The sequence below is a fragment of the Myotis daubentonii genome, chromosome 14, assembly GCF_963259705.1.
Source record: "Myotis daubentonii chromosome 14, mMyoDau2.1, whole genome shotgun sequence".
Classification (NCBI taxonomy): domain Eukaryota; kingdom Metazoa; phylum Chordata; class Mammalia; order Chiroptera; family Vespertilionidae; genus Myotis; species Myotis daubentonii.
The window spans coordinates 43,384,264-43,401,238 of record NC_081853.1 but is presented as its reverse complement, the minus strand read 5'-3'; the positions used below and the strand labels follow the sequence as shown (position 1 = coordinate 43,401,238).

The window sequence follows — 16,975 nt, the reverse complement described above, 5'->3', positions numbered from 1 at the left end:
GTCCTGGCCAGTGAGCTGGGTATAGAATATGGTTCTGGTTGCTTACCTGGATTCCTATTGCTTAAAACCTGCTGGGGCCTTGCTAGTTGATGAGGTAGACTTTGTTTTAGTCCATTTCCTAAGAAAAGAAAGTATCAGGGTCAAGAAAGGAGTTTTTGTCAATTATTATAATTTTAGCAGCATTAATAACTCTCACTTCAGTTTCCTACTAATTATTTTGGAGAGCATAAAAGGGCACAGATAGTGTAAATAGACACAAACAGTGAATGTAAATACCTAGGTGGTGAAGAGAGGTAAAGAGCAAGGAGGTCTGTATTCACCATGAATTGCTTCATTTTTGTTTTCTCCCTCTGCATTCTGTGTGTGGTATTGGGCGTGGCAGTCTAAATGATTTCTTAAGGTTTCTTCTAGTTCCACCATTCTGTTTTAGTTTAATTTAAGTGATAAGCACAATCATTGTTTAATTCTATTTGATAAGGCTATAGGAGATTGCTATTTTCAGATTAGTTTGGTAAGTAGCATATAAAAAGAATCATGAAAAAAATCTGAATTAGATGATAAATTTTTTCCCTTTTTATTGAATTTATTGGGGTGACACTGGTTAACAAAATTATACAGGTTTCAGGTGCACAATTCTAGAACATATCATCTCTACACTGTATTGTGGGTTCACCACCCTAAGTCAAGTCTCCATCCATCACCATTTATCCCCCCTATACCCTTCTCCACATCTCCCACCCCACTAGATAACTTAAAATGCTTAGTTTTAGAAATAAAAATAAATACACTTTATTTGTTGTTTTCAATTATGAAGTATGTAAAAAGTTTGTATTTTGAAGTAGTAGTAATGCTTGTTATTTATTTTCTTATAGCTTTATCATCCCAATGTTGTACGCTATTACAAAACATTTCTGGAAAGTAAGTATGAATTTTCATGGTATTTCCAATTAAGGGAAAGTATCTTTGTTACATATTTGCATATTAGAATGTAAAAAAATTAAGTTCAATCACCTATTTACTTTACTTTCTTTGCTGTTTATATGACAGTTGACAATCTTGTGCATCACTTTCTTGATGAGTGGAATAGTGATGTAATCAGGGACCTAAAGAGTTATATATAAAGTACCTAGACCCTCATCTGAGAGACACTGAATGAATAAACCAGAATAGCTATTACAGCTATTTTCATACACATAAAAATGACTTCGGATCTGTAGAAAAGAAACTTAAGGATAGTGGCTTTCTTAAGAAAAAAAATCGAAAGTTGTTTTTATTGAATTAGATAACATTTTTCACCTCCAAAATAAATTAGAAGAGGGCTGGCTTTGAGGTTTTTTTCTTTATTGATTAAGGTATTACATATGTGTCCTTATCCCCTCATTGACCTCCTATTCCTCCCCCCCCCCCACACACACACTCTTGCCCTCACCCCCCTGGTGTCTGTGTCCATTGGCTAGGCTTATATGCATGCATACAAGTCCTTTGGTTGATCTCTTCCCCTTATCCCCACCCTCCCCTACCTTCCTTCTGAGGTTTGACAGTTTGATTTCTTTTACTTGAAGTTCAATTAGTTGCCACAAGGTGGTGATGGAGCCCTGACTGATGCTGCAGGCAGGCAGGCTCTTTCCACAGGGTTGATGTTGAGATGCAGCCAAAACAGTCAGTTGTTCAAAACAGCATAGGGCCTCTGGCTGCAGTAATATAAGTATTGATAAGCCTTAGTACGTCACACGTGAGCTTTCACAGTAAACCTCCATTTGAAGGAAGATTTAAGAAATATAAGACAACGATTGGGGCTTCCTCGCTGCCTCTTCACAGTTGCTGTTGTTAAGCAGACCTGTCGTGCACTGTGACATATTATGGTTTTACCCATCTCCCTCCCCCTAGATGACTCAGAGGAACTTGGTGCCAAAAGTCTCCAGTAAATCCTGCACCCCTGGCTGTTGGTTCTTGATATTAGAATAATTTCCTGTGATTTAATGCATATCCTATCACACAGAGATCTAGATTGGCTCTTAACTTGTACTGAAGTGGCACAACGTGTCTTACTTAAGCATAAAACAGCACAAAATGTTTTTTGCAACCTAACTTCCTCCAAAAAGAAATGGAAGCGATTAAAAAATACATAAAATGTGATAAAACAGAGTAGAAAATTGTGATAAAAAGGAAATAAAATGTGAGAAAATGAAGAATAAAGCTAGAGGTAAGGTTAGTACATATAAAATATTTCTTGAGATTATGAAAAATTGGAAACAATATGAATGTCTATCAATATGAATGATTAAATAATGATTGGGAGAATGATTAAATAATGATTGGGAGAATGATTATGATCCAACTGTATTGTGGAATACTAATGTAACCAACAGAACCAATGGCATGGATCTATGTATACTGACACATAACAAAACACTACAAGTTGCAAAACACGTGTAGTATGATTTTGTTTTTGTAAATATTGTGTACATGCATATTCTATGTAAATCCCAAACATCACACAAGATACACAGTGCATACCACTAGGAGTAGTTTCATACTGGTTTTGAAGGAGGAAGTAGAATTTTCTCCTTTGTTTCTTGGCATCCACGGCAGAGAGAGGAACACAATTAGCTACAAGGTTTTCAGTGCCCATCGGGTGGAACCAGAAGAAGCGCAGCTTTCTGTGTTCTTGAGGGGCATAACAGAGATTTCTATCCTGGGGGCATTTCACCTCTGTCACTCATTACAAGGCCATGGTGTGATTCCATTGTAAAAGTCAGGAAGGTAGTTTAAAATGCAGTTTTCTGAATGGCTGGCTTGATGTAAGGGTAAATATGAGACTGTCGAGATGAAGTGGGTTTACATGTTCTTCAGGGAATCTCCATGACTTGGGATCATTAGCTCCTTCTTTTGGGGGCCTCCCAACCATTCCATGTCACAGCGTACATAGCAAATGATAGTAGTTGCAGGTGTAAACTAATGCTGTAGCCGGGAGTTGTCCAAAGATCCCCCCCCCCCCACCCTCTCACTCCCTCCAGGGCTGAGTGGATTCATATCTTAAGGCATCTCTAACTCTTTAGTGCTACACACCTATTGAGAAACTCAGATTCTAATTCCTAAGTGTTTCCGAAATATCTTTATTGAGCTTAAATTTCTATTGTCTTTTTCTTGTTTTTTGTTTTTTTCCCCCCTATAGATGATAGATTGTATATAGTTATGGAGCTTATAGAAGGTGCCCCTCTTGGAGAACATTTCAGTTCTTTGAAGGAAAAACAACTTCATTTTACTGAAGAAAGACTATGGAAAATATTTATTCAGGTACACGTTTATTTTCATTAAATTTTCCTATAAAACGGTGAAGATCCGAGCTGATATTTGAGAGCTGCGTGTAGTATTCATCAGTGGTTATATGTATATTTGGGGAAATAAAATTTTGTCTTTGCCGTTTCAAGCTGTGCTTAGCTCTTCGGTACTTGCACAAGGAGAAGAGAATCATCCATAGAGATCTGACGCCAAACAACATCATGTTGGGGGATAAGGACAAAGTAACAGTGAGTAAGTATGAACATCTTAAACATTTGAATTTCAGAATTTCTGAATTATATTCTGGAGCAGAGCTGTCCCATGGAACTGAACTGTGCTGATGGGGATGTTCTGTATCATCAGCACTATCCTATAGAGCAGCCACTAGCCACAGGTGACTGTTGGTCACCTGAAATGTGGCTAATGTGACTGAGGTGTGAATCTGAAATTCTGTTTAACTTTAAGTTGAACATCCCTATGTGACTAGTAGCTGCTATTGAGTTGTATATTGCCCACACGAGAGAATAAAGTACCCTTAGGATTCATGAGAAGTTAATTCCCAAACCAGTGGTCTCTAGGTATTTTCTTTCTGTAGAATGTTACTTCATCAATACAAGCTTTTATGACCACCATGTGAGCCTGTTTTGTTAAACGATTTTAACATGGTCTGTACCATACGGGTAACAAATGTACTTATCAAGGGCTATGAAAAAATTCAGCCATTTATATATTTCAATATCAGTTTTTACCAAAGTATTTTCATCTGTAGCAGATAGGCCTCATGTTGGCTAACATTTTACAAATGAGAAAATTGTTTTCCCCCAACACTTGGTTAATTCTCAATCATAGCTTAACTTTTTAATGCTTTAAGGATATACTAGCTTTTTCCTGCCTTTCTTCACTCATGAGCACTTGTGTTACTCTTATTCACTATTAATGGTTCACCAACGATAAGTGGGGAACCATCTCTAAATCAGAACTCTCTATATGTTTTTGATCATGACATCAACACTAATAAAAGAGAAAAATGGTAATTGGCGTACGACGATACCCTTTTCATTGGCTAATCAGGGCTATATGCAAATTAACTGCCAACTAAGACTGGCAGTTAACTGTCAACAAGATGGCGGTTAATTTGCATATGTAGGCACAATGCAGGGAGGCGAAAGGGAAAGCAGGAAGAAGCCCCCTGCCACTGACAGTGATCAGAAACCCAGGGGGGAGCTAAGAGCTGGGGGGCAGGGCAAAGGCGGCCCTGGGGCCGCCTTTGCCCTGCCCCCCAGCCATGATCGGAGAATCAGGCGCCTTTGCCGCCCTGGCCAGTGATAGCAGGAAGTAGGGGTGGAGCCAGCGATGGGAGCTGGGCACGGTCGAAGCTGGCAGTCCCAGGAGCTAGGGGCCCCTTGCCTGGGCCTAAAGCGAAGCCCACGATCGCGGGGCCGCTGCAGCTGTGGGTCCCCGCTGCCCGGGCCAGACGCCTAGGCCAGAGGCGTCAGGCCTGGGCAAGGGGCCGATCCTGCGATTGGAGGGTGATGGGGGTCAACGCCTGAGGGCTCCCAGTATGTGAGAGGGGGCAGGCTGGGCTGAGGGACACGCCCCCGCCCACACACACCCAGTGCACGAATTTCGTGCACCGGGCCCCTAGTTCTATCAATAAAAAGTTTTTTGATAATATGCTTCCATTATATGTAGGCTTGTTTATAAATTCTATACATATATCACTGTGTAATTATTCTATAGTACATTAAGTCTACAGAAATAAAATGCAAAGGGGTATCCTATATAATAAAAGGCTAATATGCAAATCAACTATCAGTCAGACATCCCCCGAGGGCTCCCAGACTCTGAGGGGTGCAGGCCGGGCTGAGGGACTCCCCCCCACCCTCGCCGAGTGCATGAATTTCGTGCACTGGGCCTCTAGTCTATTATATAAAAAGCCTGTGGTCATCACGCCATCACGCCATAACAACCGATCAGAAGGAGGCTGTGTGTGTGGGGTGAGCGGGGATTTGACTCTGGAGGACTTGACTGGATGCGTGGGTGGGTTTCTGGGGCCCACTGGGGTGGAGGGTGGGTTTCTGGGTTTACATTATTATTGTATAGTAATCATTCAGTGTTGATTACCTTTCCTTTCTCATAGACCTTTCTGTTTTTCTTGGAGTTAATAATTACCCTCTTTTTTATTTGTTTTCCTAGGGTTTTTTAAAAATTGTACATATTATCTCTTCTTTCTAAACTTTCTGAAAACATTATGAAAGCCCTCTTTGTACTACTTATACATGGTCAAGCATGACAATTTTTCTCAATTTTGTTTTCCTGGGCAACCAATTCCTGTAGCTGTTTGCTGTAATGATGACCAGATTTGAGTTTAGTCTACTACACAGACGTTGTCTTGGAACTTCCATTTGCTCCTCTTCTGATTGGAGTCCCTGTTTCTTGTATCCTGTGTCTTTCTCTTTCTGTGTAATATTCTCAAAGGAAAGTCATTATCTTTCCAAATTTGAAGGTGTTACTTCAATCTTCTAGCATCTGATTTTGCTGTTAGGAAATTCAATGCTATTCTGATTCCCATTGCTTGATACATGGACTGTTTTTTTTTCTTTGGAAAATTTTAGAATGTTTCCTTTATCTGCTTTGGATGGGTCTCTTTTCATTCAGTGTGTCTGGAACTAGGTGTACTTCTTGATCTGGAGACTTAAAATTTTAGTTTTGGGAAATTTTTCTGCATGATTTCTTCACTATTTTTCACCCCTCTACTTTCTCTGTTTCTTCTTCTAGAAATCCTTTTAGTTTTAGATCTTTATACTAAATAATCTCTTAGTTTTAAAAATAATTATTCTCAGTTGTTAGCTCTTTGTATTTTTGTTTTACCATTTAAAAATATTTAAAATAAAATAGTGATGAAATATGTTTTTCAGTGTCTATCACGATTGATATAAGTATGGACATTGAAGACTCTTATTTTTAAGAGGAATTACAGTTAAATTAAAATCATACAGCATTAATTTGAAAACAAATGTATAAGATTTCCACATTTGGGGAGATTTAAATAAAGCTGCAATTCATAGAGCCTATAAAAATAGTGTGTGTGTGTGTGTGTGTGTGTGTGTGTGTGTGTGTGTAAGCATGTCACCACTAAGGGGCAGCCTTGTCATATTTTATTTTTCTCTTTTCTGTGCTAGAAGGTTTATTTACTCCCAGAAAAGAAGCACAGAATTCTCAAACGATATTTAAGATGCATGAGAGGTATTAAAAATGTGACCAGAAAAAAAAAACTTTAGAAAAATGAAAAATTCCTTTTTTTCTCTCTCTTTCACTCACTATAGGTGAATTAGATGTTTTAAGATGAAGATTAGTTTGCAGTTATTTATAGTAACATGCTGCCTGGATTTTTGCCTTCATGAGGCAGCAGAGTAGTACCAGCATATTTAGGTGTGCAAAATTTTACAAGTAGTAGCTAATTTTAATGTATAAATATATTTCCATATAGGAGACTGTATCTTCTTAAAAAATCCTCACCTGAAAATATATTTATTGATTTGAGAGAGAGAGAGAGACAGAGAGAGATAGACATCGATATGAGAGAGAAATTTCAATTGGTTGCCTCTAGTATGTGTCCCGACTGGGGATCGAACCTGCAACCTAGATATGTGCCCTGACTTGGAATTGAACCCACAACCTTTTGGTGGATGGGAGGATGCTACAATCAACTGAGCCACCGGGCCAGGGCAGAAGACTATCTTTGAAGTCATCTTTTAATCACTTGTTGCCATGAAACATGTCCAGGTCTTGTCACTGCACTTATTTGCAGCCTTGGAGGTGACACAGACCCTGACTCAGTGGCTCATTGGGCCCAACGTAGTCAGAGTTGGCCCCAAATGCTGCCACCTGCCAAGTAAGATCCACTTTGACCGAAGCTGTTGAGTGGTTTTTTAAAAGGAAAGAATCTGTAGGTGACTTGAAAAGTTCATTGAGTGCTAATATTAAATATAAATATTTGGTGTTCTAAATTGAAAATCAGAATTATTTGGTGATGTATAAATATTTTGAGATGATTCTGAACATCATATTTACTGTGATTTAGTACCAATAGATGCCATTTAATTTCACTTTTTTAGATCTTCATAGTGGTTACTTATGTTTGCCTTATTTTTTAAAAAAGTATATTTTTATTGATTTCAGAGAGGAAGCGGGAGGGAGAGAGAGAGAAACATTAATGATGAGAGAGAATCATTGATCGGCTGCCTCCTGCATGCCCCCTACTGGGGATTGAGCCCGCAACCCGGGCATGCGCCCTGACTGGGTCTCCTGGTTCAGAGATTGACATTCAATCACTGAGTCACAGCGGCCAGGCAGGCTTACCTTATTTTTAATTCTTATTTATTTTTTGGCCAGATGAGGTCATGACTGCCATATGCCAAAATATTACTATTAATTTGAAATTATAAAAGATAATTTGAAATGTGAAACAAGAAGTTCAATTAGTACTTTGTTCTATGTTTCAGTTAGCAAGACTTACTTTAGTATTTTTTAAATGATAAGCCTCGTGTCAAAATACATAGCATAATGGGATATTGTATGTATGCCATGCATTAAGGCTGGTGGTGGTGTGGAAGATTGATACATAAGGTATTCTGTAGAAGGTTGTGAATTGTAATAACTATTATACATAATCTCAAAGTCTAAGGAAAGATGCTAATTCTGGGGGAAAAATGCTAACATTGTTTTGTTTTGTGAATCGTAGCTGACTTTGGCCTGGCAAAGCAAAAACAAGAGAACAGTAAACTCACATCTGTTGTTGGAACAATCCTGTATTCCTGGTAAGCACAATTATTTTATGGCTCTCAAACATCAGACTTAACTAGTTTGGGCTTTCATTCCTCTTCTTGGCTCACAAAGGAAAGACAACTTTAGGAAAATAAGTTTATTTAGTAAGTTTTCCCCAATTACCCAAGTAATACACATGTATAGAATTATATATCACTCTGTGTGTTTAAAACAATGACAACAAAGTACTGTTCCTCTATTCCTTGTGGGGACTCTTTTATTACTTAGATAGGTATCCCACCATCTGGCAAATAATAGGTGCTTAATAAATTTATTGTGTGAACGAATAAATGATGACATACATACTTAGACATATATTTACAAGGTTGGTTGTTTCTTGAGTAAATGAGTGTTTATATTTTGATGAATTGAGACACTTGTAGCTTCTTAGCATGATCTGAGGATTTATTTGCAATTCATTAATTATTTTGAAGTAAAGATCTTCTTTTGCCTATTACACATCATTTGTCTGAATCTGTTGAAATTAGTAAATGGATGTGATAGTCAGTAGACATACAGATTTCAAGAAAATATTCTGAAATATTATTCGTCAGGTCAAGTAATCAAGACAGTTCCATTTTCTTTTAAATCTAGTCTATTGTTGTGCATTTGAGTCCTGGGGGTAGAATTCAGAACGAATCTTCTCAAGGGAGGATGGATATTATCTATAAATAAGTGTCATTTAAAACTCTGCCCCTGTGTCTGGACCGGTTCCACTGGGGGGGGGGGGGGGGTCTCATGCCTACACTGCCTACCCCTGGCCCATGCCTGACATTGCAGGAAGCCTCTTCCTCCAGGTGCAGGTGGCAATGTCCCTCTAGCACTGTATCTAAAGAAAGCTTAGCGTTGCGCTTACTTTAAAGGAGAAATGTTTAAAGGAATTCCATCATTTATTGAAGGGTGCATTAGGATCTAAGAAGCATTAAATTGATAACTGACACAGTAAGTAGCTCCGGGGTTGACCAGCACACCCAGCACGGGGGCACCTGTAGAATACGGCTGCTCCACTGTGTGGCCTGGGCAATGCCTTGACTCCTCCCACACAGTAGGTGTTCTATTTCTCTGTGCCTTCAGCATTGGTACATCTCAGGAGTGTCTTTTTGAATTGTGAAAACAAAATCATCCTTCAGTTCAATTCTGAATGGACTCAGCATAATTAGGGGAGAGCAGGAACTGTGGTTTGATTGGGTTTCAATTTATGTTGAGATATTGGGAGACCTGGAATTTTCCTCTTGGCATTGTAGCCACTGGGTATCTCTCAACCTGACAGTCACCTAATGGAAGTGCTTTTTTTTTTTTTTTTAAAGCTTTGTGGAATTAAACTGGGAAAGGGAAGGGAAGGGAAGAGAGACGTGCGTGTTTATAATCTTACCTGTCCCTTATGTAGACATCCCAGCGCTTACTTGTAGGGAGTAGATGACTGAAATCCTTTTCCGTGTGATATGGTAGGAGCCTTCATCAGGGGCATCAGAAGGTCCCCAGGGACAATGTGGAAAGCCAGGGCAGAGCAGAAACACGGCATGCATGAGGGGAAGGCCCATGGCGCTGGGGTGGGCACCCCACTGTTCTGTGTAATGGTCATGCCATGTTCTGTGTAGTATGTAAGCATTTTGCAAAGGGATCGATAGCTTCCTCCCTTTCAGATGTTATGACAGAACTTGCTTGGAAGTGAGTCTGACTGACTAATAAAATAATAACAGGTCACACGTGAAAAACAGAGATAACAACAGTGATGCGGGTAAATGGGAAGAGGAAAGAGTTGGGGAAGTCAGAGGATGTAAACAGTGGGGAAATAGGGAGGCAGATCACCATGTCAGAGGCCGTCTTCTCACTGTGTCCTCACATGTTGGAAGGGAAAAAGAGCTTTCTGGGATTTCTTTTGAAAAGGCACTAATCTTACTCATGGGGGCTCTGCCTTCATGACCTGATCATCTTCCAAAGGCCCTCCTCCTAACTCACCTTGGAGGTTAGGACCACAACATGCCTATTTTGGGGGAACACAAACATTTAGTCCATAATAGTGGTCTTTATATTTATAACTAGAGGCCTGGTGCATGAAATTCATGCACAGGGGGCGGGTGTCCCTCAGCCCAGCCTGCACCCTCTTGCAGTCCAGGACCCCTCGCTCCTTACTGCCTGCCTGCTTGCTGCTCCTTACCACTTGCCTTGCTGCTCCTTAGTGCTGCCTCTGCCACGGAGACAGGAGAGGTTCCTGCCACCACCGCTGCACTCGCCAGCCATGAGCCTGGCTTCTGGCTGAGTGGTGCTCCCCCTGTGGGAGCACACTGACCACCAGGGAGCAGCTCCTGCATTGAGCATCTGCCCCCTGGTGGTCAGTGCGCGTCATAGCGACTGGTCATTCTGCCATTCAGTTGATTTGCATATTAGGCTTTTATTATATAGGACTAGCGGCCCGGTGCACAAAAATTTGTGCACTCGGGGGAAGGGAGGGTCCCTCAGACCGGCCTGTGCCCTCTTGCAGTCTGGGACCCCTCGGGAGATAACGACCTGCTGACTTAGGCCTGCTCCCGGGTGGCAGAGGGCAGGCCCAATCCCTAGGTGCAGCCCCTGGTCGGGCTCAGAGCAGGGCCGATTGGGGAGTTGGGGCGCCTTCCCCTGTAATGCACAGAGCAGGGCAGATTGGGAGGTTGCGATGCCACCCTCAGTCATGCTCAGGGTAGGGCCGATTGGGGGGTTGGGGCACCGCCCCCTGTCACACTCAAGGCAGGGTCTATGGGGAGGTTGCGGCGCCACCCCCTGTCACGCACAGAGCAGGGCCCATCAGGGGGGTTGGGGCTCCATACCCTGTCATGCACAGAGCAGGATCGATCAGGGGGTTGGGGAGCTCCCCCCTGTCATGCACAGAGCAGGGCCGATAGGGGAGTTGGGGCACCACCCCCTGTCACACTCAGGGCAGGGTGGATCAGGGGGTTGGGGCGCTGCCCTCTATTACCCACAGAGCAGGGCCGATCAGGGGGTTGGGGCACCACCACTGTCACACTCAGGGCAGGGCAGATGGGGAGGTTATGACTCTACCCCATCACACACAGAGCAGGGCCCGTCGGGGGGGGGGGGGTTGGGGCGCTGCCCTCTAACACCCACAGAGCAGGGCCAATCAGGTGGTTGGGGCACCGCCACTCTCATACTCAGGGCAGGGCCAATGGGGAGGTTATGGCTCTACCCCGTCACACACAGAGCAGGACCCGTGGGGGGCGGGGGCGTTGGGGCCCCACCCCCTGTCACACACAGAGCTGCAGGGCAATCAGAGGGTTTGGGCGCTGCCCCCTGTCATGCTGATCCCGGTGCCAGGAGGCCTCGTGGCTCCGCTGATCCCGGTGCTGGGAGGCATATTACCCTTTTACTATATAGAATAGAGGCCTGGTGCATGGGTGGGGCTGGCTGGTTTGCCCTGAAGGGTGTCCTGGATCAGGGTGGGCGTCCCCACTGGGGTGCCTGGCCAGCCTGGGTGAGGGGATGATGGCTGTTTGCAGCTGGTCACACACCCTTCAGGGTGGGGGTCCCCACTGGGGTGCCTGGCCAGTCTGGGTGAGGGGCTGAGGGCTGTTTTCAGGCTGGGACTGAAGCTCCCAACCGCTCCTTTTTTGCTTTTTTCTTTTTTTTTATTCTGGGCCAGCTTTAGCTCTGAGGCCAAGGCTGCTGAAAACAGGTTTCTGGCCTTTGTTTACCGTCTGTATTTGATACAATGTTGCGGTCCGGCTGGCTGAAGCTCCGCTGAGTAAAGCAGGTTTCTGGGTTTTTTTTAGCTTCTTTATTTGCAACATAGTTGCTTAGAGTTGCAGCTGAGAGGCCAGGAAGTCAGGCGGGGAACATTGGAGTCCTCCGTCACTGAAGCAAGCAAGCCTCCCTGTTCGCATCAGCTGCCTGGATGCCGGCCGCCATCTTGGCTGCCAGTTAATTTGCATATCTCGGCCCTACTCTGTGAGTGACAGGGGGATTAGCCAATGGGAAGGGTAGCGGTCGTACGCCAATTACCATGTTTCTCTTTTATTAGTGTAGATAGTTTCTGCTTTATTTTTTAATTCTTTTTAAAATTTCTTCTGCTTTATTTTTATATAATTTAATGCAGATATGTATAGGTCATGAATCTTTATTTTCAGTTGTACCTTTTATCAGTGAGAAGTGGCTAGTGTACTAAATACTTCTTTGTTTGCTTATCTCAAATATTTTCTTTGTTTTAATTTAGTATTGTGAATTCTCGTTTTTGTTTCAGCCCTCAGTCACTTCTGTTATTTCTTATTGTGGTACTGAATCTGTAATGACTGTCTGGAATTCTTGGACCTTTCTTGGGAATGACCTGTTTTTCTTTCCCAGACAATGAATCCATTCACAAAGCTTGTTAGTTTATACTTTTTATGCATTTGAGAAAGGAGAGGAAACTTTTAAAGAGATCTAGTTATCAATTTAAAAGCACCAAACTGTTCAGTGTTGGTACAATAAATTAAGGCGACAATTTCTAAATGTGGTAAACAAAACAAAGTACAATCCTTATTTCACTTTCTCTGTTTTTCCCCCATTTAAACTGCGGACATCCGAGGAAAGGGCTGAGTATAAATTATTTGAGTAAATATGGCATTCTGGGCTTTATATTTTGAAAATATGTTGCATTTCCTGTTTCACGAGAAAGGAAACAAAGTACAAAGAGCATATCTCACAGGGTCATTCCGTTCAGCCACCAGGTTCTTTGCTAAGTTGATTTATTCTCTCTACGGAGCTGGCATCCATGGGCTACACTGAGAGCAGTTAATCCCTGAGTGGAACACAATAAATTGGGATCTGTGTAAGGTGCTTTATTTCGTTGTTTTGAAGATCTGTTATTGTACTGAAAGAGAGAAGAAGGGACTCTTTTCATAAACGATCAGATTATGAAGATGAATTTTAGCAGTGTTGGGAATATGGACATTTTCAAGGACGAAGCTTCAATAGGAAGTAAAAGCTGCCGGCCCTCCATTTCAGTGACTTTGAGAAAGAGAAGAGAAGTAGAGGTAGATCATTTAGCTCCTTGCCAACAGGAGGAGGGAAATTAGCAATTTAGTACAGGTACAATGGTAGCAAAAATGGACCCTCGTTCTTTAACTTTTGCCCAGAAATCTAAGAGTCATGCACTGGACAGTTGCTTTGTTAGAAAAAAAAACAACTTAATTTTTAGTCAGGGTAGTAAAGATAACAGCCAATTATGGCAAACCAGAATGTCAGCCAAACAAAGTGGCAAGGAAAACATGTTCCTTGTCATGTTCATTACAGATAGTAGAGAGCAGTTGTAATAAAACATGGCTTAAAACTCCTCCTCTTTTGCTCTTGAAAATCTTTTTCTTCTTTATTCCATCTATAATTTTTAAAGCCACACTCTGATTTTAGGGAAATTACTGAAAAGATGCTTCATGTGTAGCCTTGGACTCGATGCTATATCATGCTCTTGTTTTTTTAGCTCGTTGTCAACCAGACAGTCATTATCAAACATGCTCCGGCCATGGATTTTCCATGTTTAATCCCTCCTTCCCATTCCCCCATATCAACTTCCCAGGCATCTCTGCAGGGTTTCCGTATGGCAGATATTGGCCTCAGGGAAGACTCATTGGGTGAAAGAAACTTCTCTGTACTCCTGATAGCACACTGGATCTGTGCTTCTTATTGACAGCTTGCTTTGTTGGGGTTTAGCAAATGGTTTACTTATCGAGGATAGTGAGAAAGACTGAAATCATTCCTGAGAAAGCCGTCAGAGGCCACGGCCAGAGGTTTTTCATATATTCAGAGTTATGGAACTATGGAAAGTCTATTTAAAAGATGAAAGAGGAATGCATTTTTTTTTTTCTTTTTCAGCCACGGAAGTGTGCAGATTTAGGATGTATTTGCCCAGCACTTTATGAGGAAATACAGTGGGGATTCAGTCTAAGAAATCTATAAATAATAAGAATGAATTCTAAAGAGTGACTTTGAAAAATGTGCTAGCTCTCTTTTAGAATAAAAACCCTTTATTTTGTCTAATAGTCTTAAACAGAAAATAGCTTCTAATAGTCTATCAAAGTAGTACCTCATCAGAAATTGTTGATATGCTCACCAATTTGTTTTCGAGTAGAATGCTATCTAATTTTAAATATAATGTTGAATATAAGGCAGGCATCGACGTTATATTTCCATATGCTTAGAAATACAGCATTCCAGAACAAGAATATGCCTTACAAACCTTTTTCTTATGGAGGTGAGAACAAGACCTCCAAAGGGGAAATAGCTGCTTGACGCCACAGAACAGTTAAATGTAACTCGCGAGATACACTTTTTCTTTTAAATAATGATTTTCTTCATAGCACTTATTAACTTTTATTTATTTACTTACATGTCAGTTGTCTCCCTTAGTAGAATGGAAGCTCCATGTGGCCAGGGATTTTTTTCTTTTTAGTGTGTTCTGTTCACTGCTATGTCCCCAACACCTGCAACAGTGCCTGTCACATAGTAAATGGCCAATACATATTTGTTGAATAAATGAAAATATGACCAGGGAGCAATAGTGCTTTTAGAATTTGGTGTCAGGCCATCTGTGTTTGCTGGCTTGGTAAGAGAAGGTTTCACGCAATAGGTAGAACCTGATCTATACGATAAAGGATGGCATTGCTTGGGGATGAAGAGAGTAAATGTGCTAGATAAGGGTTGCCATGAAATAGGAGCCAAGATCAGAAGAATTTAAATGTTAATGTAATTGACATGGGTGGGGCAGGGTGAGAGCAGGCCACCACTAGTGTTTTGAGATCACACGTACTTTTCTCAAACTGGACCTGTTGGAAAAGACAGCCTGGCACCACTGTTATCACTACAGACTTTTTTTCACCGAGAGTGGTAAAAGTTCTTGCCCTACTTGACTTCGACTTGAATAGGCCAAAGGTCAAATATTTGTTTGTCCACTCAGACCTCGTCAGGATTCATGAATATGACAGTCCCATCCTCACTACTATGTCTGCCTTGCTGCCTGGTTTTTATCTAACCCACTTATTGTCACAACCCCCATGAAAGGTGACAGATTTCTCTGTAGAATAACGATGATGCCACTTTGCATTTGTATTTTTCAATCTTAATAAATTGCAGTGTCAGATAAAATGATCTAGAATCAGTTGTGCCATCTGTGCAATGTTCACTCACCCTAGTGGGGAGATGAAATTGAACGTAACTTGACATTTCATTTTCTAGTAAAATGCTCTTCCACATAAGACGTTTATCTAGCTTAAAGAAGTGTTGCATTAATCAATGAAATAATGGGTCAGTTTTAGTGTTTGTTTGCTTTTTTTCATTTGGGTCAGTTTTCGTTTTAAGCAGCATCTACCACTCATTCATAGAAAGTGTATTGATAATTCTTCCACCTAGAGTGTCTTGCCCCTCTAGTTCATACAGTGTTACTTAGGGGTCTGAATAATACACCCCCCGAATCCACAGGAGGCAGGCGACCCAAGGGGAAATTTTGGCATCTAGAAACCAGTCATGGCCCACCTCCACCTATGGAACTCATGAGGCTATTCTGATGGGTCATAGTCCACTTTACTTATTATTTAACTAAAATGTTTACAGATAATATATGGTCATTGAAAAAATTGGGGCTGGACTGAACATGTCACATATATGTATTTTACGTATATATATTTAAAAGAACTTTTATACTTAAAAGTTTATATTTAAAGTGCTTATATTTAAAATAACTTTCTAATCATTGATTTCATGGTGTTAGAACACATCAATACATATCTGTATGCAAGATGAGAGAAATGTGATGCTTTTAGAGAAATATAAATACGCGGCTATCTTTATTTTTTTTCTAAAGTAAGTGCAGAAAACCACATTTAATGCTTAAGCAGCTTTCCATGTGCCTTTCTGTAAGAAGGATGACTTGAGCACTAACCAAGGAGAGGACACAAAGAATATCGCCACTGGAATAAAATACAAGATTCCCAATGAAATTGGAATTTTAAATGAATAACTGAGTTTTTTCGGTTTATGTCCAAATATTGTATTTTTTAGTATAAATATATCCCAGATGTTGCAAATTTTTAGTAATTGAAATTTAGCTGGTGATCTGGGTTTTTACTGGCTAAGGCTGCCAACCCTAGATGCAGTGTAGGTCCGGCAGACTCTAAAATCTATGATACAGGTGTGGCCTGTTTCCTTCAGTGGCATGCCCATGGGTCTTGAATGTGTCATCTAATTCTCCTTTCTCTCTGTAAGAACTTTGTGTTTAGAACAAACCTAAATCTATTTAGATATCAAATCTCTGTAATTATCTGCCTAATGGCACCAGGCATCTGTGAGTTGAGAATATTTCAGTGGTGCTGGCTAGAGAACCTGTCAGGATAGGGCTTTACGAGTCTAACAGCTTCCAGAATGGTGTTACCCATTGGCTATCCCTAACTGTGGCTCTCTGAGGCATGAATCAGTGCACTCCAAATAGATCTAGCTTCTGCTAGTCCCCCCTATGAACACACACGGCATATTGTAGTGTGTGTTCATCACCCCGTCACCCAAGCCGGAAACTCGGGAGCCTGAAAGATGAGAGGGTCTTCCCCTTCCCTTTTCCTCCTCCCCATGTGCAGTCAGTCCTGGGGATTTCCTCTTCTCCCATTTCCTTGGCCACTGCATTAATGGAGACTCATTCTTTCTGTCCCTTCTCCAGTTCAGTCCTTCCTGCCTCCATAGAGGAGAGCACCACTGGGCTGATCAGAATGCCCCCTAACTTCTGTGGCTCCAGTGGGACTAGACATAGTCCATCAACACCTTTAGGTACTTTCAAGACTAGGCCCTCATAGGAAAATATCAGAACATGGATGGATCTTGCAACTACAGGTGTCCTTCTGCCTAGAGTCCTTTTTGC

General features: G+C 41.4%; 1 protein-coding gene across 1 annotated transcript in view; it reads left to right on the top strand.

Annotated features, from left to right (window-relative positions):
* The window catches only part of NEK10 (NIMA related kinase 10), a 147,070-nt gene that overhangs the window by 65,457 nt on the left and 64,638 nt on the right, over nt 1–16,975 (top strand). Inside the window, exons 20-23 of the mRNA XM_059664119.1 lie at nt 873–918; nt 3,176–3,297; nt 3,432–3,534; nt 8,027–8,102. Coding sequence (XP_059520102.1) covers nt 873–918; nt 3,176–3,297; nt 3,432–3,534; nt 8,027–8,102 — 347 coding nt within the window. The remainder of the gene's footprint in view (nt 1–872; nt 919–3,175; nt 3,298–3,431; nt 3,535–8,026; nt 8,103–16,975) is intronic.